Consider the following 24,071-nt stretch of genomic DNA (forward strand, 5'->3'; position numbering starts at 1 on the left):
TTCCCTAACCTGAGATAAGATAGAATGACGTAAGATAAGATTGGATTCCTAAAGTTAGTTAGGATTTGCTTCTGTAATACCAAATTAGAAAAATCCTATCTTAGACTCTTCCTATCTTATTAAGACTTAAGCTAGGCACTTCTGCATATGGCTCCTGGTCTGTTTGTTATACAAGTTCTTTGGATGTATAAAACCCTTTACCTACACTGACATATTGGCATGCTATACTTTGTATATGCACCATTCTGATAATCAATAATCAGTGTCTCAAACCATGAACATCCTTGAACTTGTCTGCATGTCTTTGTGTAGATTTGATAAGCAAAAGCAGAACCTCCTATCTTCACCTCATCAATCAGACCAGAAAGACATGCTCAGTTAAAGGAACTTGATGTTGCGAAAATTTGGTTTGGCTAATTTTGGCTGAAATTTAGTCTCAGAGACTGTGTGTGCATTAATCCATTTAAACCACTACAGACTGGTTTGTAGAATACCTGACCTTAACGTCCAATATACTATTTAAAAGACGTATAGACGGATGTAGCCACCGTGATGTTCCCCATTGTTTTGTCGACTACGATTTTGAAACCTCGAGTTTGTATATTTTTGTCATCGCCATCTTGTTTTTTTGGAACCAGAAGTGACCATATTCGGATGAGAGGGTCGATCTAAGCTAGCTTGGTTAGTAAGATGCACCTGTAATTCACGTTAACTGTGATATTAATTTGTATGCTAAGTTTGGCTAGAGCGAAACAGGTTTAAAACAAAATGTACTCACTGGAAAAACAGCTGACTCCTTAAGCTTGATTTATACTCTCACTATAGGCCATGCATTTATAGTTGTGTGTTGTGTCTCAGTCGTTCTGCAATTACACGCTACAGCGTCCACTGTGTTGACTTTTGCCGGCCGAGCAGGCTAAGTCACGGTTTAGCCCTCCGCTAACGTGAATGGGGGTAAAATTGTATATGTGCGGCTGTTATAGACTTTTCAAATGTTATCAACCGAATAGATCACATTTTGATAGTGAAATGAGTCATTTTGCTCGGGTTGTGACGGTCAAATATATTGATCCACCGTGTTACAGCCGCTGGTTTGGCCACTAGTAAAATTGACACCTGCCTCCCAGGTTCGAATAAGCAAGTTTGAATAAGGAAGTCACCACTGTACTGAACAAGACCAGGTCAAGCCTGAGCTGGAACACTTAAGTCACAGATACTGTTAACTACCAACATGTCATGTGAACAGTCAGTCAGAAGGCTAAAATAGTAACAAATGCCCCTTGTGCCAACATTTTTTTTTTAATTCGAATTTTTTCGCCATATTTCCCATCTCTGCTGCACTTGTCACACAAACCGGATCGAAAGCAAATTCTGTTGATTGACGCCGTTTGGCCAAAAACAAGGATCAGTCCAAGTTGGGAGGGCCGCTAGTATTCCCCCTCAAAATTGAATGTTTAGTTTGGCCCAGTTTCACAGAACATAGAGCGTTCCGCTGCAGCTGACCACCGGTCGACCAGCCCGGTCGCGGATCATACTACAATTAATCCTGTGTTAAAATACAAGGCGTTATTTTTTCTATATTTCTATCATTTTGACAACCCTAATAATAATGTCAAAATTAATTCATCATGGTTGTTGATCATCTGTTTTTTCACTAACCTAATGTAATATTTAGCGACATATGTCAGTATTGTAGGATGTAGCTTTCTCACATGCCACTTAAAATGTCTCTGCGTGCCCACGCTGTCTTGCGCGCATAGGTTGCTGACCCCTGGGCTACGCCATCTATTCGCGCAGAAGTATAAATCGCACTTTACAGTGTGTTTTAGTAGACATTTTTAGGTGACCAAATGTTACACTTCCTTTTCATGAACTGAAGTTTTTAGACTAAAACACCGAAAAACAGTCAAAAACAAGTTCACGACTCTTTAATGTATACACTGCAGTAGATACCATTCACCTCTGTCCTGATTGACAGATTGCTGTGGCAGCTACTCAATAGTAATAGACCATAATTTACAAAATAAACATCATGCTGTGTTGAAGAAGACTTGAACTAGCAAATGAGACCATAAACTCATTAGGAAAGTGTTTACTGAGGTAATAAATAAAGTGAGAAGTAGAGTCATTTTGTCATTGACTGCAATGCAATCAGACTTATTTTTGCACCATCTCAGTGTGTCGACTGCAACGATTAATTTATTTTCATTATCGGTTAATCAGTTGATTATTATTAGTAGTAGTAGTTGTTTATTGAATAGCGTCCTTCACAAGTTCCCAGAGTCCAAATGACATCATCAAATGTCTTGTTTTATCTGACCACCGACTAACAATCCAAAACCCAGTGATATAAACAACGATATAAAAAAGCAGCAAATCCTCGCATTGGAGAAGCTGCAACTAGAGCATGTTTGGCAATTGGATAATCACAATTGCTGCCAATTAATTTCATGCCAATCGACTAAGCTGAACAGCTGATGCAGGTTTGTCCATATTTCCAGTCATGCTTTAGCTCACCAGCATTCACTTTGACCATTTATTGTTGTTGAGCACAGGGTTGTGTTAATCTGCAGCAACTCACCCACCAGCTATGAGCATTTTATCAGCCATTACTATTTAAGGGCAGCTTGTTCTTAAGACAGGTTTCTGCTCAGCGTAGATGATTTGATATGGTCTGTATGATGTTGGCTCTTGTTCTTTAATAGACAGACCAGCACTATTGCTATCAATTAATTTGCCTCTTGGGGGGGAAGGGGGGTTTGATTTCTGCCAGAGAAGAGCGGATCATTAATTGATCAGGCATGATGTTTGTTTGTTATTTTTTTGTTGCTGTTGAGACTTGAAATGTAAGGCAGGCAGACGTGGAATGGATGTATTTAAAGTCGTCGTTTCTCCGAGGCATGGATGTGCGTGCGGTGGGGGAGGGGAGTCACTGTGTTTCTGGCATGTATGTGTGCATGTGTGCCAGTAGTGGTGACTCCCCCCCCCCCCATCTCTCGCTCCCTCTTGCTTTTTCACTCTCTCCTCACCTCCTCCGCCCCTCTGTGTCTTTCCTGCTCTCTTCTAACTCTTGGCAGGCTGTGGAGAGCACCAGCTCCTCCATTACACACCCTACACACACACACACACACACACACACACACACACACACACACACACACACACGCAACTTCAGTGCACTATGGAAAACATACAGTGATCTTGCCATCCTTGTTGAGCAGGCAATTGTAGTCTTTCCATGCTAACCACCCTGTGCTGGTGTTGTTGTTGTGTGAGGCTACAGCAAGGCTTCACAAGTGAAAATTCCACTTGATGGTAGATTAATGTAGAAGAATCTTGTTGTCGACCGAGCCGAAGGAAGCTACACTGGTGAATCATTTTTCTACAGTTCAGTGATCCAGTATTATCTGATTCATAAACTTTCTGTCATGCACCCCTGTAAATAGCCCATGAATCCCATGTAGTAAGACTTTGTCCAGGAATCCGTATGGGAAGATTGAAGTGTGAAATGAGGGTCTACACTGCTGTGGAGTTATACGACTGAAGCTTATTTTTAGAATAGTCATTCATTTTCTTGACATTGCCCTGACCAGTAAGTACCAAGCGACTTATCCTGTCCCTTATTACATCCCTTCACTGCCATTTTCATTTGATGCTGTGGTAGTAGCTGCTTTGAGCAGTTAACATTATATTTTCCCCAATAAAAAAATTTACCAATTTGAGAGTTGTTACTTCTGAAGTTGACTTACAAGGATTTAGAGGTCTAGAAGCAGGCTAACTTCAAACCCACATTCAGGTTTCATACAACATGGGCATCATTCCTGTCGGTGGAATTGTAGTCACCAAGTTAATCACTAAAATCTGGGAAATTGCTTAAAAAGGTGGATAGGGCTAGAAATATAAGCAATCGGACGTTTTTCTCTTATTTAGAGGAAAGTTTCAGGTGTGCTACTTACAGTTTAACCTCCAAACAAAGTGGTAATTCTAGCTACGCAGTCGGCTTCTTACAACCCGTCTGGTCATCTGACTGCATCTGACTGTGTTGTAGAGTTGTCGCCATGTTCCCAGATATTAACACTTAGTTTGGTCAATAACTGATATGAATATAAGACACAATGAGACCCACTGCACATCCTGATTGTAGCTGATTTGCATAGCAGTGGTGGCAATTGGAGTGATACTGATAAATCAGCCAGGTTGATATAAGTGATGATTTAAGCTTATTGCAGAGATACTGTATATCAGTATCTGTGTATGTTGACTGATGACTAACAAGAAACCTAAGTATAGAAATGCCAAACTAGGTTTGAGGTTATTAGAAACAGTGTCGACATTACAGAGTTTCAAATGTAGTTTTTTCTTTTCAAAATCAGTTCTTCATTCCAATAAATAAAAAAGGTGGCATAAATAATGAAACATTTAATAAGATTTAAAGAGGTGGTATTATGCATATTTTCAGGTTCATAATCTTATTTAGGGGTTGTACCAGAACAGGTTTACATGGTTTAATTTTCTAAAAACACCATATTTTTGTCATACTGCACATTGCTGCAGCTCCTCTTTTCACTCTGTGTTGAAGGCTTAGTTTTAGCTATGGAGTGATACATCTTGTCTCTAAATGATCTTTATTGGGAGTTGCACATGCGCAGTTCCTAGTTAAGGACTACTAGCCAATCAGAAGCAGAGAAGGGTGGGCCAATGAGAAGACAGTAAACACGGCTTCGTTTCAGCTGTACATGTTGCTGAACCAGCTTGGCAACATAGACTGGAGCAAGAGTTTCAGAGTTGAGAGTTATTAATCTGTAACAAAAGTATTCTTCATCCAGAAAGAGCAGAATTTTCTGTGGGAGATGGGAACTCTTTTTGGGCTTTTTCACTTTGCAAACCTATTAGGTTTTTATATAACTCAATAAAGGAGAGGGAAAAAGCCAAAAAGCAAATACCACCTCTTAAAAAAGAATATTGCAAGTTGAGAATCTGTTCAGGATCGCAGAAGGTAAGAGTAGCGATTCTGAACAGATTTTTTTAAGATAATTTTGTCCAAATTTCTGCCTCACTACGATAGTGCCAGCTGGAGAGAGACAGACGACTATATGCAGTGAGCCACTTGGGCGCCCTTTTTAATTCCCCCTCTCCACTACATCACACTGACTTTTGTAAACATACTGCCTGTATCCCAAATAGTAATGGAAATCTTGAAACAAAGCTTGAGGCAGGTAAAGTTTGGCTAAAGCTGAGTTTCGATGTAGTCAATGTGGTCCCAGGGTGTATGTGGTATTTGGATCCAGTTTCATGTGCTGACATGGAATTAGAGCAAACCATATGTTATTCCACATGGCTCACACAAAAAACAATATTTTCATTACTCAGTGTTACTTGTGGAGGGGCAGAGGGTGATGGGACTCGGGCAGGAAGTGGGAGATGTCCCTGAGCCTGAAATCTAGCTGGAATCAGAGGGATCATTTCCCTGCCAGTGCTGTTATGTCACCAGCGGCTGTCTGCCGTGCACAGGAATGCACACTGACTGGAGGGGCCAAGTGAGATAGAGAGCCCCCAAAGCTGACACGCACACGCGCGCACACACACACACACACACGCGGGCATGACACCCATTGCTGTTCAGAGGTTGTGACTGAGCCTAGTAGAAGACAGTAGTTCTAAGCTAAGTCTTGAAAGTAAGTTGTTAGACATGACCGTGTGTGTGTGGTGTGTGTGTGTGGTGTGTGTGTGTGTGTGTGTGTGTGTGTGTGTGTGTGTGTGTGTGTGTGTGTGTGGTGTGTGTGTGTGTGTGTGTGTGTGTGTGTGTGTGTGTGTGTGTTTTACTATATTTGGGATTGCACTATAATGGGATCCGACAGCTTTGTGGGGACCAAAATGCATGTTTAAAGGGCTGTTTGAGGGTTAAAACATGGGTTTAGGGTTCATGTTAGAATTAGGTTAAGGTTAGGGTAAGGGGCTTGGTGACGCATTATGTCAATAAAATGTCCCCAGAGGGATAGAGGAACAAACGTGTGTGTGTGTGTGTGTGTGTGTGTGTGGGAGTCTATGATGACAGTGTAGGGGTCTAGCACAGCTGAAGGTGCAGAGGCTATTTTGGGATGTGGGGTGGGGGGTCAGGAGGTCAGGGGAGATAGATTAGAGTTCAGGAATGCCACCACCCATTCACCCCTTTTCACACAGGTCAGGCCAGCACAATCCTTCCAAACACTACGCTGTTCCCCGTTTCTGCAGTCTGTCTGTCTGTGTGTGTTCTGCTTTATGCTGCAGCACACCTCCATCTTCCAGCCTTCAGCACTGTGTTTTCTCCGACTCTCTCAGTACAACATGCAGAGTGGATAATCAGGCAATATGTAGGTGCTTAGTCCCGTCTACTCCTGCCCTCTGTTTGTAGTTACTGTTACTATGTTCACTCCTGGCCTCCTCATCACGTATTTGAGTGTGGTCCTTAAAAAGCACAAGTTTCGTCGGTAGAACAAGCCTCTGGCATCAGAATACCCAGCCTGCTCTTCTGATTTCCTAGAATCTCATTTTGTCTGCCGTTCTGACTGCTCATAAACTCCCACACAGCGTCTCTCTCTGTCACTCCCCTGCAGTAAGGCTTTGGACTGCATTGATGGCACGCAGAGAGGAACCTGTTTAATCTGTGCTTCTGATATTATGTGTGGTTTCTCATATGTGTTTTATCTCCTCAGGTCCACGCACAATGAAATGGAAAAAAACAGGTATGTAAAATGTCTTTGTGTGTTTGTGCTGTTCCTCAAACCATAACAATAGCACTCCACCCTCCACCCTGCTGTCACCATGTAAAGTGTCAGTAAATTATGGTATGTCGACGGAGAATGTTTTTTTTCTATCAGATTAAGAATCTCTGTTAAGTATGGAGGATGATTTTACCCAGTATTCAAATAAATAGAGAAAATAGTGAATAAATTAATATTGTTTAAGTACAGGTCAACATTTTAACCCAATGGCATTCCCATCAGCCTCAGCTGTACTTTTGTGCTTATTGCTAATTAGCAAAGGTTAGCATGCTAACATGCGCGACTAAGCCGGTCAACATGGTAAACATTAAACCAGTTAACATCCTCATTTTAGCACTGACATTGTGAACATGTTGGCATGCTGGTGTTAACATTTAGCTCAAAGCACCGCTGTGCCAAAGTGCTACTTCACAGAGCAGAGCTACTATAGACCCATACTCCTCCTATCAAATTCATACTTTTACTATAATAAAGTAATGTCACAGTTACACAAACAAAAATCAAACTGCTGCTGTTTTTCAGTAGTTTCTGCTAGAATTAGTGTCTTTTATGTCCCTGTCACTCGCTTCACTCGCTTCCACCCTGCCTGTGGTAGTTGATCGAAACCAGCAGCTAGGTGGACAGCCTAAATAATAATACATGGCACTGAGGCCTGTGCCTGGGATTTAGCACTGTGCGTGTGTGTGTGTGTGTGTCTGTGTGTGTGTGTGTGTGTGTGTGTGTGTGTGGAGACACCTTACACCCAGCAGTAAGTAAAAATTATGAGCATGGCCCCGTCGTAATATAACTTGACAACATTCCTAGCCTTTAGCCAGTTTCTCCAACAGTAGCTTGATGGTAGAACGCCATTATAGGCAGGTAGTAAATTACTCACGGTAACCCAACTGCTTTTACGCAACAAATTCAACTCACACAGTCAGGTGCGAGTTGAAATTGTTGTACAATGTACAGGTGGTACATTTAAGTGTAAAACTGGGTTCAGAGAAATGTAGCATCCAGCCTATAGCTCCACATACATGCTCACCTATTGACACACTGCACTGAAACCACAGTAAACCAGAATAACCTGCTGCTGAAATGTCCGCAGTGTTTTCCTCCCACTTAGATACCATGTGACCTGTGCCGTTTCATGAGTCTGCTGCTCGTTAACAAACATTATGTAGCCCTGCTGATCCCTTTATTATGTCAGAACAACACAGGCAAGGGCATTTCCATGTTATGTAATATCAATCTGCCCTTTGGACTGAGTCAGCTGAGAAACAGGCACTTGGTTTCAGCCGCTGACTACTGCTTTTTTTTTTGTGGGTGTGTGGGATCCACTTGCTGTGTGTGTGTGTGTGTGTGTGTGTGTGTGCGTGTGTGTGTGTGTGCGTGTGTGCGTGTGTGCGTGCGTGCGTGCGTGCGCGCGTGCGTGCGTGTTTAAAAGGGCAAAGGGGGGTGCGAATATATTTATGTGGATTCGCTGCGCACAGTAAAATAAGTATTTTGATTTGAATAAACTCTTTTGGGCCGTGACGTTCACTTCAGGATTACCTGCAGCGGACAATACATGAACAACTCATCCAGCCAGCCCTCTACCACCGAAAAAAACGATTTTACAGCCGCTCTCAGGAAGAGTCTGACGTACACACGCCCACTCGCTGAGGCATGCACAGGCATACAGACACGTACACACTCCGCCGAGGCTGGAGCTGGAGGTGTGTGTTGTGTAACAGTGGGGTCAAGTGGTCACAAACACCCACCAGACCTTAGCAACTGCCAAGGCTGCCAGCTTAGAGCAGCTGAGAGCGCACGCGCGGGGGGGTTGTTGTAGGACAGGTGACATTAATAATGAGTTCAGATCTAGACATATGTCACAGATGATGATTGGATTTAAGCACATTTCTGTTTTCTTCTTGTCAAGGGAGGATCAGCTCAATGAAATATCCTAATAGGATATTACTACACAGGTTATGTAGCAACAATATGTCATAATGTTACAATGTTGAAGACATACACAGGAGAATCTCATCACTACCTCTTAATGTGAGTGAGTAACTCTTGTATCAAAAACCTGAGTAACCAAAACACACAGTAGCTCAGAGGAAGCTCTTTTATTTTTTCCCTGTTGTTTGGGGAATGATTCTCCAGAATTCCTTTTGGCTGATATTTATTTTCTATATCGATTGATCCCAAAGTTACATCAGTGATGTGTTATGGTGGGTGGGGTACTTGAATACTTCTTTGGTACAGCCAAAAATGTGTCTGTTGCAATACAATAAAAGTACTGAAACTGTCAAATATTAAACATAGCATTGAGTGCATACTCGGATACACACTTTACTTATTCTTTAATCAGACCATAATAATATTTTAATAATAGACTGTATTGTATTTAGGCACAGTGCTTGTAAGGCTGCTTGTGTGTCGACAATATTTAACATTTTAGAGGTTAGGCTTCTGTTGTATAACAAGACTATTGAATAACATGAGTAGTAGTTGGTGCTTTGAGCCAAATGCTAACATCAGCATGCTGACATGCTCACAATGACAATGTTGACCAACTTAGTTTTGAACACGAAGCACTGTGAGGGTGATGGGCGCATAATTAGGTTTGCAGGGATTCGGTTTTGACCTGATGATGGCGCTCAATGAAAGTTAAGGAATCACTAAACCTCATGATAATCCATCCATTGGTTGTTGAGGTATTTCAGTCAGACCAGAAAGGTGGGCCAACCGACCGGCATTGCCATCCTTTAGAGCTGAGGCACTTGCATGGTCAAAAAACAGTAAAGTAAGGTATTGAAAAAGGTATTTATTTGATATCTTATTGGAAATAGTAATGAAAAATTCAAGACAATTCTCAGCCTTTATAATAAGTAAGCTACTTAAGGCTTTATGCAGCCTTGCATCAATTACTAATCACGTTTGACGTTAAAATAAAAATCAAGATCAACTTGCTAGCTTTTTGCATAAGCTTTCAACCGCATCTCATGGTCTTCATCCGCACATCGTCACGATGAGATGGCTCAGTTGTCATCATATAATTGAGCAAACTCCCTCCACTGATGAAGACCATGAGAAAGCTCCAGAAAAAAAACATTAAGGAAGTGGACCACGAGTTATTTTTTGTTTGTTTGTATTCTATTCATTTCCAAGGCCATTTATGAACTTTCACACACAACAAATTACATGCTTGTTTTTTGTGTGGATCTGACTTGAAAAAATGCTAATGATGTTTGACAGTTTGTCTCTCTCTTTGTTTCTTCTGCTCTCTCTTCAGACGGGCACATCTACGGCTGTGTTTAGAGCGCTTGAAATCCCTCGTTCCCTTAGGACCAGATGCTAACAGGCACACCACCCTCAGCCTGCTGATGAAGGCCAAAGATCATATCAAGGTGTGTGTACATATATATGTGTATATATATATATATAATAATATGTGTGTCTGGTACTCACCTAATCAGTGTGAAGAGGGCAATTTGGGTAAGTGTGTTAGCAGTGTGTGACTGAGTGACTAAAAGCTCTTAGATAAGCCACTGAGGGAAAACACACACAGCAACTTTTTCCCCAACTTTTTTCCCCTCCTCACCCTGCAGAGGTTGGAGGAGAGCGATAGGAGAGCTCAGCACACCGTGGAGCAGCTACAGCGGGAGCAGAGACACCTGAGGAGGCGTCTGGAGCAGCTGGGGTGGAGAGAACCCGCACGGACAGTACCGGCTCCACTCGGTCTTCTGACAAGTCCGACTCTGACCAAGGTGAGCCTTCACCCAGGCACGCAGACACGACACACTCACTGCTCTCCATGAAAGCAGATGAGAACAAATTATATGTTACTTACGCTACTGTGGTCATTTGTGTCTTTTCAATGGGTTGGATGTTTTTATTTATGTAATTATTCAGAGATTGTAAGTGATATCGTCGCGTTGTGAGAAGCTCAAACAACCCCAGAGCCAACAGCTGTCTTATCATAAATCAAAATATGCAATAATGAAAAGACGATGGAGGGAGGGGGGGGGCTGTTCATTCAAAACAAAAAGGGTTAATTATCATTACTATAAGTCTCTCGAGCGCCTGTTATCTTTGTCTTGAGAAAAGACTGCTGAATATGCGCAATAAAGTTTATGTTTTGGAGTCTCTGTTAAACTAAACAATCTAAACTCGTTCTGTTTACTAAATTATTTATTAAAAATAATTATTTATTAAAATAAAAATTATACATTCTGACGTATAAATCCTCTTGTCAAACTAATAATAAATCCAGTGTAATCTGCAGTGTTAAGAATGCAGCAAACAGTAACATAGTGTTGTGGCACATCATTGTTTCACTGTTAGTACAGAGGTCTCACAGCTGCCGTCCACCAAAATAATCTGTAATAACATGTAAAAATGTTGTAAGATTTGACAATGCAGAGTGTGTCCTCTCAAGTCATAGGCAGTTCTTTATAAATGCAATGAGCAAAAACGATAGGAATACAAATAATAGTATCAGGGTTTAAGAAATAATTCAGAATAAGTCAGTCAGGCAGGTTATGATCCCTCCATCAAAATGACTATGTGTTGTATATGAGCCTGCTTGGATCATCAGAAAATAAATCACTAAACTAAATGATCTACTGTAGTGTATAATATGACCATCAAAGATAAGCATTAATGTAATCTATGTTAACCACATTTACTCATTTAGCTGACGCTTGTATCCAAAGCGACTTACAATTGCTATACATGTCAGAGGTCGCACGCCAACTAGGGGTTAAGTGTGTTGCTCAGGGACACACTGGTGGATGTGTCACAGTACGGGATTGAACACTAAAGCATGCACCTTATCCACTGCCCCATCACCACCCCCCACATTTAGAATACTATCAAGGTATTATCATATTTCAAGTGCGGGGGGGGGGGGGGGGGGGGGGGGGGCTGCTGAAGGTGCAAAGCAAAAAGTATTATGTACACAGGGTCTTGCAGTCCAGGTGCTAGAAGAAATGACTGAAGAGGTAGTACCCGGCCTTGTTTGCTCAGGAAAGATTAAAGTAGTAAAATGAGCTTTTGAGCAACCTTCAGAAAAACTTGTATTGATAAATGATAGTATTGAATTGAATCATTCAGCCATATCACAATGTTGTCTTTTTGTTCCAACAGAAGACCTGGATGTGGACGTGGAGGGGACGGACTACCTGCTGGGTGACCTGGAGTGGAGCACCAGCAGTGTGAGCGACTCAGGGGATGAGAGGGGCAGCCTGCGCAGCAGCTGTAGCGACGAGGGCTACTCCAGCGCCAGCCTGCTGCGCCTGCAGGACACTCAGGAGACGGCCAAGCAGCTGGGCTGCAGCCTATAGACAGCACTGGTTACTGACCCAACTCCCGCCTCCCGGCCTCAGCCAATCCCATCACAAGATTGTCTCGCCACTTCCTGGTCCCGCTCAGACCTCATCCCCTTCCCTCCCTCCATCCCAACCAGGACTAATCGAGTCTGAGGCCTCTCCTCCAGCCGGGCTTCTGCGGACTTCCTGTCCCCACGGAGATTTCCATTAAAGACTGTAACACCTCTGAGACAGCCGCCCACATCCAGCACATCATCAGCGGTCAGTCTTTAGGGTGTCACTTGCTCTGCACCAGTCAGACAAGGATTCTAAAGACACTCCACCCCTCCGTCCGTCAGAAACACAACTTTCAGCCAGAGAATGTTACCACACAATATCCCACTGCCTCTTTTTCTATGCCTCAAGAGCCATGGGAAGCACTTGATTTCACCCTTACTTCACACAAACTTAAACACACATACACATACCCCTCCATCGCTCCTAGTTGTCCAATGAGACAGAGTCCTCCCAAAAGGTGTGACGCTGACATGATGTCAGGCTTTCTTTCTGGCCTGCTCACCAGTCAGCCACGGTGTTTTGCACTTTCCGGTCTCTTACAAAACTTAAAGGCTCCCACTACAGCTGTTGCAGTAATGTTGCCAGATGAAGTGGGAAAACTACGCCACAGCTGTGCTGCAGAGCACAGCAGAGTTTGTGGAAACTAAACTAGACTGTGTGTGTTGTTTAACCGTCAGGGTCCGACAGCAATACGCCCCTTATTACCAAGGCTTTGGCAGGCAGGCTCATAACTACCCTGTAATTTTCTGTCCACACCTGCCATTCAGAGGAAAAAGTAAAAACAAAATCAAAAACAACAACAAAAAATTAGTTCAGCATGAGATTGTGAAGGGGCCGGGGTATGTGGGAGGGTTTTGGGGTGGGTTTGATGTTTTTTGCCTCTCTCTGATGACTGTGGCGTTTTTAAAGCATCCATTTATCATAATGTATGTATGTCACGTCTGAGCCTGGCGACGACAGGGGTCACTAGCAGGTTTGGAAACTTTAAACACCAGCCACCAGGCCGAATGCTGGTATATTTCGGCAGGTGCTGGTAAATTTTGTACACTACTTCTTCACTGCCCCCTTCACCAGGTATTAATAGGAAGGAAAGAGCATATCCCCTGAGAGCAGTCGAGAGACTGGAGCACATTCCATTATGTAGAGAGGACAGGCAGGTGAGATTGAGAGCATTATTTTTTTGCGAGTGGATGTTCCTGCCAATTATTTATGAAGGGAGAGTTCAGTTTGAGACGAGCCGAGTCGAGATACAGAAGGACTGGCTTTAACTTTTCAGTGGGAACACACTGAGAAAGGCCCAACTCTTTCTCTGTGTTCACAAATGAAAAGCACCAAAATGTTAAAACAACAGATTTTCTCTCCTTTGCCTTGCCTTCATAGCTATTTATTGTTTCTGCAAAAAATGTACACCTTTAAATGTAAATAGTTTACAGAAAGATCTCTATGTCTATCAGCAAATGTATTTATTACATATACTAAATATCTAGATGAATATATAAATATATTTAATTAGTCATAGCCTATGTTCCTGTGAGGTTTATTGAGAGTTTCCAACGTGTAGTTTGTTTGCACAGCCTAGTCAGTCCATAGAATATTTAGAAATGTTTCTTGTGCCTCGAGGCTTTTGTGTCTGTTCGACACGGTGCTCCTAGAAAATAAAATGTTTTCTTTGTGGTTGATGATCTTTTTTTCTTCTGTTTTCAAAGCCATGTTGCCCTTTAACGGGGGGAATAAAAGGACAAAAAAATCGGAATAATTGATAAAAAATGTGAATAAAAAAAGTATAAAAGAGAGGAGTCGGTGGCCAGGTTGAGTGGCGGTGATGATTCCTCTGGCAAAAGGTGTGTTTCCTGTTCGCCCATCTCGGTGCCTGGGAAACCTTAAAAAACAAAATGGCTGCTCACACCAGGTGAGATTTTTAGCCCTTTTTGTTTTTGGTTCCAAATCATCACGGGCAGGGAGAGGATTGCAGCTCTTTGAATGTAGATGTCCTCCACCCTGCAGTGTGGCAGCACAGTGCCAAAGGAAACCTCCCCGCTCCTGCAGCCACCACTTGCAAATCTCAGTTAAAGCATGAAGATGAATCAGAAAAATAGATATAGGGTTGTTTAGTTTTGAGTGTGGAATGCTGCTTTTATTGTCAAATTGAAACCTTTTTCAAACGGAGAGGAACTGTTTAGCCACGCTACTAGGGGGACTAACGGGGAAATGTGTGGAATATTAGGTGTGAGTGGGCAGGTGTGTTCACTGAAATGTCTGTCGGTGAATGCCTGTGCAAACTGTGTTTATTTCGTCACCGTCTTCAGAGAGAATTTTTGGGGGTTGTAGAGGGTGGGTGGTTTAAAAAAAATTGTAAGGCTATGTTTCTGTTCATTTGTTTACTAGTAAAATGCAAAAAGTCCTCGACAAAGACTTTATGTATTACCCAAAGCATTGATGTCTGTCTATGGGAGTCTCCTGTTTCCTCCTTATTCCCATCCATGGCCTGTCGTCTTATCTTTCGCCAATCGACGTGTGCGTGCGTGACTCTCTCCTCCACATGCTGCGTTGGCATCCATGGTGCAGGAGAGGCAGGGGCGTGTGGTGGGGGTAGTGTATGTGTCAGTGATCACATGCAACTATTGCTCCTCACTTCCCCAATAAAAAAAAAACAAAAAAACAAAGACCCTGGTGCGCTCAGCATCTGCCTTAAGAAGCAGGTGTGGAATCCCTCAAAGAACAAGACTACAGTCAGACCAGTTGTTTAAGCTACAGGTTTCAGCATCAGGGGAAACTCAATGTTCATTTGTATATTTGTTTTGTTTTTGTTGCACCTTTTTATCCCTGCATACAAAGTGGCTAAAAATGCCTTAAAACAGACACAAATGTATGACCCAACAGAATATGACATTTATGAGTGTATATGATATATCGACATGTATCACAAAGGCCATTCCTTTTCAATGTGACTGTCTCAGGCGTGGTGCTTTCATCCATTACACCGCACAGACACACCCCATCATAATTTCATGAGCATCGTCGTCGCCTGCCACCTTTCTTCTTCAGAAATGTCTGTTTGTTGAACAACAACTTAAAGGAGGGCATTTTGTGCACTTAATTTTTAAGAATTGGAGAATTTGGACAAAGTCTAAAAAAAAAATATTTCAAATGTAGAAGGGGCAAAAATTTTAAGAGAGAATTGTGGAGCAGCAATTTATATTTGCCATTGATATTAAAGGAATAAAACATTTGAAACCCTTGTTTACCTACCTATCACCTTGTCATTGTCTTTATTTGTGGTTCGAGACACAAACCCCTGTACAGTAATTACACTGTAAGAGCAAATGAAGGCTTTAACCGCTGAGCCCAACCCACCAGTTTCTCATACAATGAATAATCGTCATGTAGAGGCTGAATAGACAATAATGAGGAGGTTTTTGCACAGCAGATCAAAGCAAGCCTCCATGGGGGGGCTTAATCCTTGCCAGCCATCCAGTGTGTTTCAGAGTAATCTGTTGGCCAAATCCCAGGTTTGTAAGACAGGTTTGTCCAACCATCTGACTGCTGCTCAATTACCAACACACGCAAAGCATAGAAAAGGAGAATATGGAAGGGGATGAGCATCTTGGAAAGCATCCTGCTTCCCTTCTGGAGCTCCCTGACTGCTGAGGGGGAAGGGAGACATAGGAAAAGACTTTGGGTAGCTCTGTAACTCCATGTTAGCTCCAGTGCCATTTCAATATATAGTAGGTCTTGGACTGAGTTCCAGAAGTGGATTCTCCAAATGGAGAAATACTCACACATAACCAGTTCATTCTGGTTGAAGGGCGCATCTTCGCCACCATTTGCATCTACACTGATTAGCCATAAAATTATGACCACCTGCCTAAGACTGTGTAGGTCCCCTTTTTGCCACCAAAACAGTCCTGACCTGTTGAGGCATGGACTCCACTAGACCTCTGAAGGTGAGCTGTAATATCTGGTACCAAGACATTAGCAGCAGGTCTTTTAAGTCCTGTAAGTTGTGAGGTGGGGCCTCCATGGACCGGACTTGTTTGTCCAGCACATCCCACAGATGCTTGATTGGATTGACATCTGGGGAATTTGGAGGCCAAGTCAACACCTTGAACTCGTTGTTGTGTTCCTCAAACCCTTCTTGAACCATTTTTGCTTTGTGGCAGGGAGCATTATCCTGCTGAAAGAGGCCACTGCCGTCTGGGAATACCGTTTCCATGAAATGGTGTGCATGGTCTGCAATACAATAACATCCACATGAATGGCAGGACCCAAGGTTTCCCAGCAGAACATTGCCCAAAGCATCACACTGCCTCCACCAGCTTGCCTTCCTCCTGGGTTACCTTCAGGGAATTCTTACCTTGCGCTTGCAAAATTTTTACACTCACATCTTTTGTTGTTGTATTAGAACTACACTTACAACCAGTGAACAACCAGTAAAAAGCGATATATTCTCTCCCCCATTCTCCTCTGTTGATCAAAAGTTACTGTAATGTTAGCTTTCAGACACATCATAGCTGCATGGGGGGAATTCACTCAGGCCAGACTGAGTTCTTCTGTAGGCTATGACTTAAATGCTGTCCAGCTACTCTTGTAAATGTGTGATAAAGTAATACCATATATAATTCATCTCTCTATTAGATAAGTTGCAGGTCCAAAGAAGGTTATTTAATTACAGTATTTACTGTTACTGCACTGTACCTTGGTTCAATCAGAGTGTGATTTTGCTCTGTGGTTTGGTTTCATACAAGTATACATATGTAAGCTGTTAATAAGGATCCTGTTTAAAGTGGCTACTGTCTGAATTTAATAACCTGATGGCCAAAGGGATAAAAGATTTGGAGCAACGATTATGCATGTATGTATGATTGCTTTCATTTTCTTATATTTTCTTGTGTGTATCTGTATCTGTGGGTATATGCTCATGGATATCCTAGCCTACATTCAGGCAACATCTACATATTTATTTATTTTATTACAGCCAATGAATGCAGAAAGTTAAATGGGTCAGAATATAGCAAAGATAATAAATATCATGATATAATTTAGTTTAGGTGATGCCTAGGTGCCTAGACATGCCAAAAACTACTGACATGTAGTCCACTACTGACCTGAGAATCAGCAGCCTTGCCAATCTCCTGCTTCGTTCTCTCTCTCCTAAAATATTTTCCAAAATCCATCTGGTCAATGAATTGAATTATACACTGGTACAATAGCATTAGCAATAGCAAAAGAGACACTGTGATATTTAGTTTTCACTGACAACAACATTCTTTGGGGACTGATATTGTTCTGAAATACTATAGAGATAGGTAATATTAAAAAGCATCCACCAAAAGACACACCTTATGTTTAATCTGCACATGAAACTGGAGCCAGACACCGCAATGCAGTTTAGTCTCAGCCAAGCATAACACACTCCAGCTGAGTGTATTTACATTACCTGCCTGCCTCTGAGTGCGTGAATAGAAATGTTATTGACAGAGTTGTGTAATTAAGTGTGTTTGTTAGCGGGTGTGTGTCAGAGTCACGGACCTACTGACCCACCTCTCCACAACCTCGCTTGTCAGCTTAGTCAAATCCAGCAGCTTATCCAGGACCTACACGCCCAGCTTAGTTTTATTTTGATCGCCTCCCAGGACTGCCACGACCAGTCATACATATACACACCCACACAAGCAAACTGCATGCAGAGAACACACACACCAAAGCATCACAATCATACAACAAATCCCGTGTGCCATGGAAACACAACATCACAAAGCCCTAGAGAACAATTGAGTGAGAAGAAAGTGATTCAATCACTTACAGGCTTTGGAGAGCAACAACAAAGTCTAGAAAACAACAACGTCTAGAAAACACCAAAATCTTGACAACAGTCAACTCTAGATAACAGTAGTGGCCTTTTCTAAATAGAGAAAATAAAAACCAAATATAAATAAATACATTAATTTTGCCACACAACGCACAAGGTCATAAAGTCATGGTAAATATTTGAACTTACCAGAAAACACAAAATACATTTACAAAATATAATTTGCCCAACACTTTGTACAGGAACTGAGAATTAATATTTTATGAAAGAAATCAGTAAGCCACTGTCATCTAATGACACCCCCCCCAACACACACCAGGAATTCCCACACCTGTATCTCCCCTCTAAGTCAGCAGAAAAGTACAAAACACACAATTTATTTACAGCGTCAGTATACACTAATATAATACCATTTTGTTTGTAAACACACCTTGCCACTCATGCTGTTTTCGCTGGTCAGAGTCTCTTCCCCTCATGGCGAAGATACACACACACACACACACACACACACACACACATACATGCTACAGTGGACTCCTACAACTCCACTGTAGCAAGGACCATTACAAGAAGTCCTTCCTACCCACTGTCACAATGCCACAATACACAACAACTCTCCTCTGGGCAGGGAGAGGAGACTGAATGACACGTGATTGATAAAGGACATGACATTATAGTAAAACATCATACTCAACACTCTCAATATTTGCAAGTGATACTTAATTGCACATCCTGAATATGCGCACAGTTGCACTTGTGTATACATCTCATATTTGTAAATATACATTGTAAATATATTTTTAAAGGAAATTTTGTACATTATATGTTAGTTTGTGTAAATATGTCTGGTCTGTAAATTATTTGTATTCTGTGTCAATTTGCTGCTGCAACACCGCAATTTCCCCTCTATCTATCAATCATCAGGAATCAGCTGGGACACCCAGGTCTTCATGCATCTACCTTGGTCCGCTAGGTAGTTCAATCTTTCATTTGCTGATCTCAAGGATTATTAATGTACTTTACCATGGTTTATTGAGATATCCTCCGTATCAATAAACCACTGTACATCCCTTGCCGTTTCACTACACCACAGGGCCGACACTTTCGTTTTTCCCCGTGTCCCGTCGGAAACTCAACCCTCGCACGTGATCCGTCCCACGTACTACTCTTGAAGTGACAGTGACATTAAACAGAGAGGAACGTTATTGCTGAAATAATCTCACCAGCAATTACATAACATTATACACGTAACACTTTTGAACTCTGTACCCCTGGTTCACCTGGCTACATTAATTAGAGTCCGAGCATGAAACATGCAAGGTCCCTATTGGAACTGAAGGAATTCTTTTTAATGCAATTTTTTGGGGGCCTAAACATGCTCAAAAACTCACCAAACTTTGCACATAATTAACCCTTCGCTAAGCCACGCCCCGAATACACAGCTGGCCAATCACAGCGCAGTATAGGACTTGCTCTAACTGAGGTCCGACACTTTCATGGCTGCGCTACATTCACTCTAATGCAAAAGGCGTCGTTTTCTGGCTTTCTTCTGCCGTATTTTTCCAAGATATGCTCAAACGCTGTTCCTGGGGCACTTGTAATAGTTACAGTTGTTACCCAGAGAGACTGAAAGGAGAAGTTCGATTTATTGTCTTTCCAAAACCTAAAATAAATCCAGATAAATATAGGCTTGTGTGATGTTAGTTAGCTGGTTAGTTAACGCTAGCTAACTTCCTACTGAATGTAACCTTATAAATCCCTACTGTTCTGCTTTTTAACGATTGTAATAGTGAACATATAGCCTACCCAGCTTTACAGGAACAGTGTTGATCCTTATATCTTGAGAGGAATTGGCGTTCCACTAAAGTGGAAAATTCTCATTTAATTTGGCAAGATAGTCTTAAAACTTATAGGAAGGCCCTCCGTAATGCCAGAGCAGCGTACTACTCGTCATTAATAGAGGAAAATAGGAACAACCCAAAGTTTCTTTTCAGCACTGTAGCCAGGCTGACAGAGAGTCCCAGCTCTATTGAGCCAAGTATTCCCATAGCTCTCAGTAGTTACGATTTCATGAGCTTCTTTAATGATAAAATTCTAGCTATTAGAGACAAAATTCACCAAGACCTGCCCTCAATTGGCACCGACTTATCTCTTAACTCAGGAACCTTAGAAACAGCTGTAGAACCAGATACAGACTGTTTTGCTTCCCTCAATCTTTACCAACTAACTTCAATAATTTCTTCATCTAAACCATCAACCTGCCTCTTAGACCCCATCCCGACTAGGCTGCTTAAAGATGTTTTACCCTTAGTCAGCACCTCTATACTAGATATGATCAATCTATCTTTATCAACAGGCTATGTACCACAGTACTTTAAAGTAGCTGTAATTAAACCTCTTCTGAAAAAGCCCAAACTTGATCCGGATGTTTTAGCCAACTATAGACCTATATCTAACCTTCCATTTCTCTCTAAGGTTCTGGAGAAAGCAGTTGCTAAACAGCTGTGTGACTTTCTACAGAGCAATAGTTTATTTGAGGATTTTCAGTCAGGATTTAGAGCTCATCATAGCACAGAGACAGCACTGGTGAAAATTACTAATGACCTCCTTATTGCATCAGACAAAGGACTTGTCTCTGTACTGGTTTTATTAGATCTTAGTGCTGCATTTGATACCATTGACCATCAGATCCTATTGCAGAGACTGGAATATTTCATTGGCATTAAAGGAACCGCTCTAAGCTGGTTTAAGTCCTATTTATCAGATCGATTTCAGTTTGTACATGTTAACGATGAGTCCTCCATGCACGCCAAAGTTACTCATGGAGTTCCTCAAGGATCTGTCCTTGGACCAATCCTCTTCACTTTATATATGCTTCCTTTAGGCAATATTATCAGGAAACATTCCATAAGCTTTCATTGTTATGCAGATGATACTCAGTTATATCTATCGATCAAGCCAGATGAAACTCATCAGTTAGCTAAACTTCAAATGTGCCTTCAGAATGTTAAAACCTGGATGACCTGTAATTTTCTCATGTTAAACTCAGATAAAACTGAAGTTATTGCTCTGGGGCCTAAGCACCTCCGTGACGCATTATCTAAAGATATAGTTTCCCTGGATGGCATCGCCTTGGCCTCCAGCACCACTGTGAGGAATCTTGGAGTTATCTTTGATCAGGACATGTCGTTTAAGTCTCACATTAAGCAAATTTCAAGGACCGCCTTTTTTCACCTACGTAATATTGCGAAAATCAGGAACATCCTGTCTAAAAATGATGCAGAAAAACTAGTCCATGCATTTGTTACTTCTAGGCTGGATTACTGCAATTCCTTATTATCAGGCTGCTCGAAAAAGTCCATTAAGACTCTTCAGCTGATCCAGAATGCTGCAGCACGTGTTCTGACAGGAACCAGGAAAAGAGATCACATTTCTCCTGTCTTAGCTTCTTTGCATTGGCTTCCAGTAAAATCCAGAATAGAATTTAAAATCATTCTTCTTACCTACAAAGCTTTAATGGTCAGGCACCATCTTATCTTAAAGAGCTCATAGTACCTTACTACCCCACCAGAGCACTGCGCTCCCAGAATGCAGGGTTACTTGTGGTTCCTAGAGTCTCCAAAAGTAGACTAGGAGCCAGAGCGTTCAGCTATCAAGCTCCTCTCCTGTGGAACCAGGTTCCAGTTTGGGTTCAGGAGGCAGACACCATCTCCACATTTAAGACTAGGCTTAAGACTTTCCTCTTTGATAAAGCTTATAGTTAGGGCTGGCTCAGGTAGTCCTGAACCATCCCTTAGTTATGCTGCTATAGGCCTAGACTGCCGGGGGATTTCCCATGATGCACTGAGCTCCTCTCTCCTCTACTTTCTCTCCCTCTGTATGCAACCTTATCCCATTATTGCATGTTACTAACACAACTTCTCCCCTTTCTGGTAGTCTTGTGCTTTCTCGTCTCTCTCTCTCTCCTATCACTTCCTGCAGGTTTTCTGGCTCTGGAGCTGTGGAGTCTGGATCTGTGGCTGCGGGTCACCTGCTGCCCCTGTGTTCCTGCTCGACACCCTCTGCTACAACTATTGTTGCTAGTCTTATTGTTATTATTGTTATTATAATCATTAACATTACGATGGTTACCATTAACACTATTATAAATATCTGTACCATTTTTCATTTAGTCTATAGCAACATTACCTTCACTGTCTGTACCTCTGTGTGTATATTGTGTAGGCTGCCTCCCTCCCCTCTCTCTCCTTACATCTCTCTCTCCTTACATCTCTCTCTCTCTCTCTCTCTCTCTCTCTCTCTCTCTCACTCACTCACTCACTCACACACACACACACACACACACACACACACACACACCCCAACCGGTCGAGGCAGATGGCCGCCCACCCTGAGCCATGGTCCTGCTCGAGGTTTCTGCCTCTTAAAAGGAAGTTTTTCCTTGCCTCTGTCGCCTAGTGCTTGCTCTTGGTGGGAACTGTTGGGCTTCTGTAAATAACATCACCGAGTACGGTCTAGACCTGCTCTTTTATGAAAAGCGCTGTGAGATAACTGTTGTTGTGATTTGGCGCTATATAAATAAAATTGAATTGAATTGAATTGAATATCGTTATCTTTTGTCTCAATCGTCGGGGGAAAGCGGTGGTTCACTTGTACTATGTGATCAGTATGCTTCTATCTTTCATTTTTTTTCACGTCCTTTTGAGTCAGTTTGACAGCCTGAATACAACCTTCAAATATATAATGCAACTGCAAAACTGTCTGCGAAAATTTCATATTTTATGGGTCTCGCACATGGCTGTGGCAAAATGACTTGCTACGCCTGAGCCAAATCATTTTCACACCATCCGGCCAACACTGAAGTAATCATTAATTTTATGGTTTAAACAATAGATTAAATAACTTTATGTATTAAGAGCAGACAGTGTAATTTTATCATTATTTAGCTCTCACTGCTCTCATCAACCTCGTTTCTGCTGTAGTCAGATGTTTTTGGCTATTAAGCTCAGATAAACTGACTGAATGCTACCTGCAGCTCCTAATAACCAGCAGACAAAGTTATCAACTAGCTAGTGAACAGTGGAGCTTTTAGCAACTAAAGAAACACATGTCCCGTCATTAGTTGGTGAAGACCAAAAACAGAGCTAAAAGGAGAGTGATATAGACAGCGGACTCATTGGTGTGTTTATAGGTCGTTCTGCTGCCTCCAAATGGTCAAAAAATGAACTTGTGCTGCTTTATTTAAGTAAAAGGATTGAATGTTTTTAATTAGTAACACTCAATTGAGAATAAAAATGGTGTGTTTCTTGTAACCAATCATTTCTACTGTTTTCTTTTGCGCAAATGAAAAATGCTCTTTGGCAACAGTACTAAAGGTTTTCCAGACTAAAGGCACAAGTCTCACCACAATGAAACTGAGAGTAACATATGCGATACACTTGTTTATATTTGTATTTGACTGACGTGTTTGCTTAATTAGCATCACCAGTTTTCTTCCATCTCAAATCAAATCAAAATCAAGCTTTATGTGTCACATAGATCATTAAAAAGTATAGTGTTGCTGTGTGCATAAATAATTTACAACATATAGTACAAGTATGTGCAACAAAACGAGCAATTTTACAAAAGGATGCTCAGCTCATCTTGTAGGTTATTTGGTTAGCATTAAAGCACTGACGCTATCATTGAGAATGTGTCACTTCCAGCGATTATTGCATTGCAATTAATCAATTATCACTGATATTAGTTGCCCCTGTGTTTGAAAAATGTCAAAATGTCTGCTGTGCAAATGTTTATTATCTTAGAATGACTCTTGTAGCTCAGGATCATCTGTATTCTCAAGCATTATTGGTCTGAAGAGCAGTTCAACACATTTTGTAATCCTGTTGTTAGACTGTGAAACACAAAAAAAGCCCCAACTTAGTGAAAAAGTAGCTTTTTTACTTTGCATGACAATCAAAGGTATGTAAACAATTTATTATACAAAAAATATGTAATCAGTCAAACTGTATCGGCCATCATTTTGAAGTTGGACCACAGATTCTCTCTGGAAAGCGATCAATGAATAGTAAATGGCACATATCGTGTTACATATCCATATTCACCATTCAGTTAGACAGTTTTCATCACAAGTGAATGAATTTA

The 24,071-nt window shown here is 41.6% G+C and overlaps 1 protein-coding gene across 1 annotated transcript; it reads left to right on the forward strand.

Moving 5' to 3' along the window:
• Window positions 1–6,692: 6,692 nt before the first annotated feature.
• On the forward strand, window positions 6,693–15,370 carry LOC119917812 (max dimerization protein 1-like; the record flags this gene model as incomplete). Its single annotated transcript, XM_038738226.1, is given in 5 exon segments — window positions 6,693–6,722; window positions 10,024–10,138; window positions 10,340–10,427; window positions 10,430–10,498; window positions 11,880–15,370. Coding segments are annotated over 5 exon segments (499 nt in total), but the record flags the coding sequence as incomplete, so codon positions are not given.
• Between the last annotated feature and the right edge of the window lie 8,701 nt (window positions 15,371–24,071).

This window comes from Micropterus salmoides, unplaced genomic scaffold (assembly GCF_014851395.1).
Source record: "Micropterus salmoides isolate LMB-PRFRI ecotype aquatic unplaced genomic scaffold, ASM1485139v1 Ms_hic_scaffold_2251, whole genome shotgun sequence".
Lineage (NCBI taxonomy): Eukaryota > Metazoa > Chordata > Actinopteri > Centrarchiformes > Centrarchidae > Micropterus > Micropterus salmoides.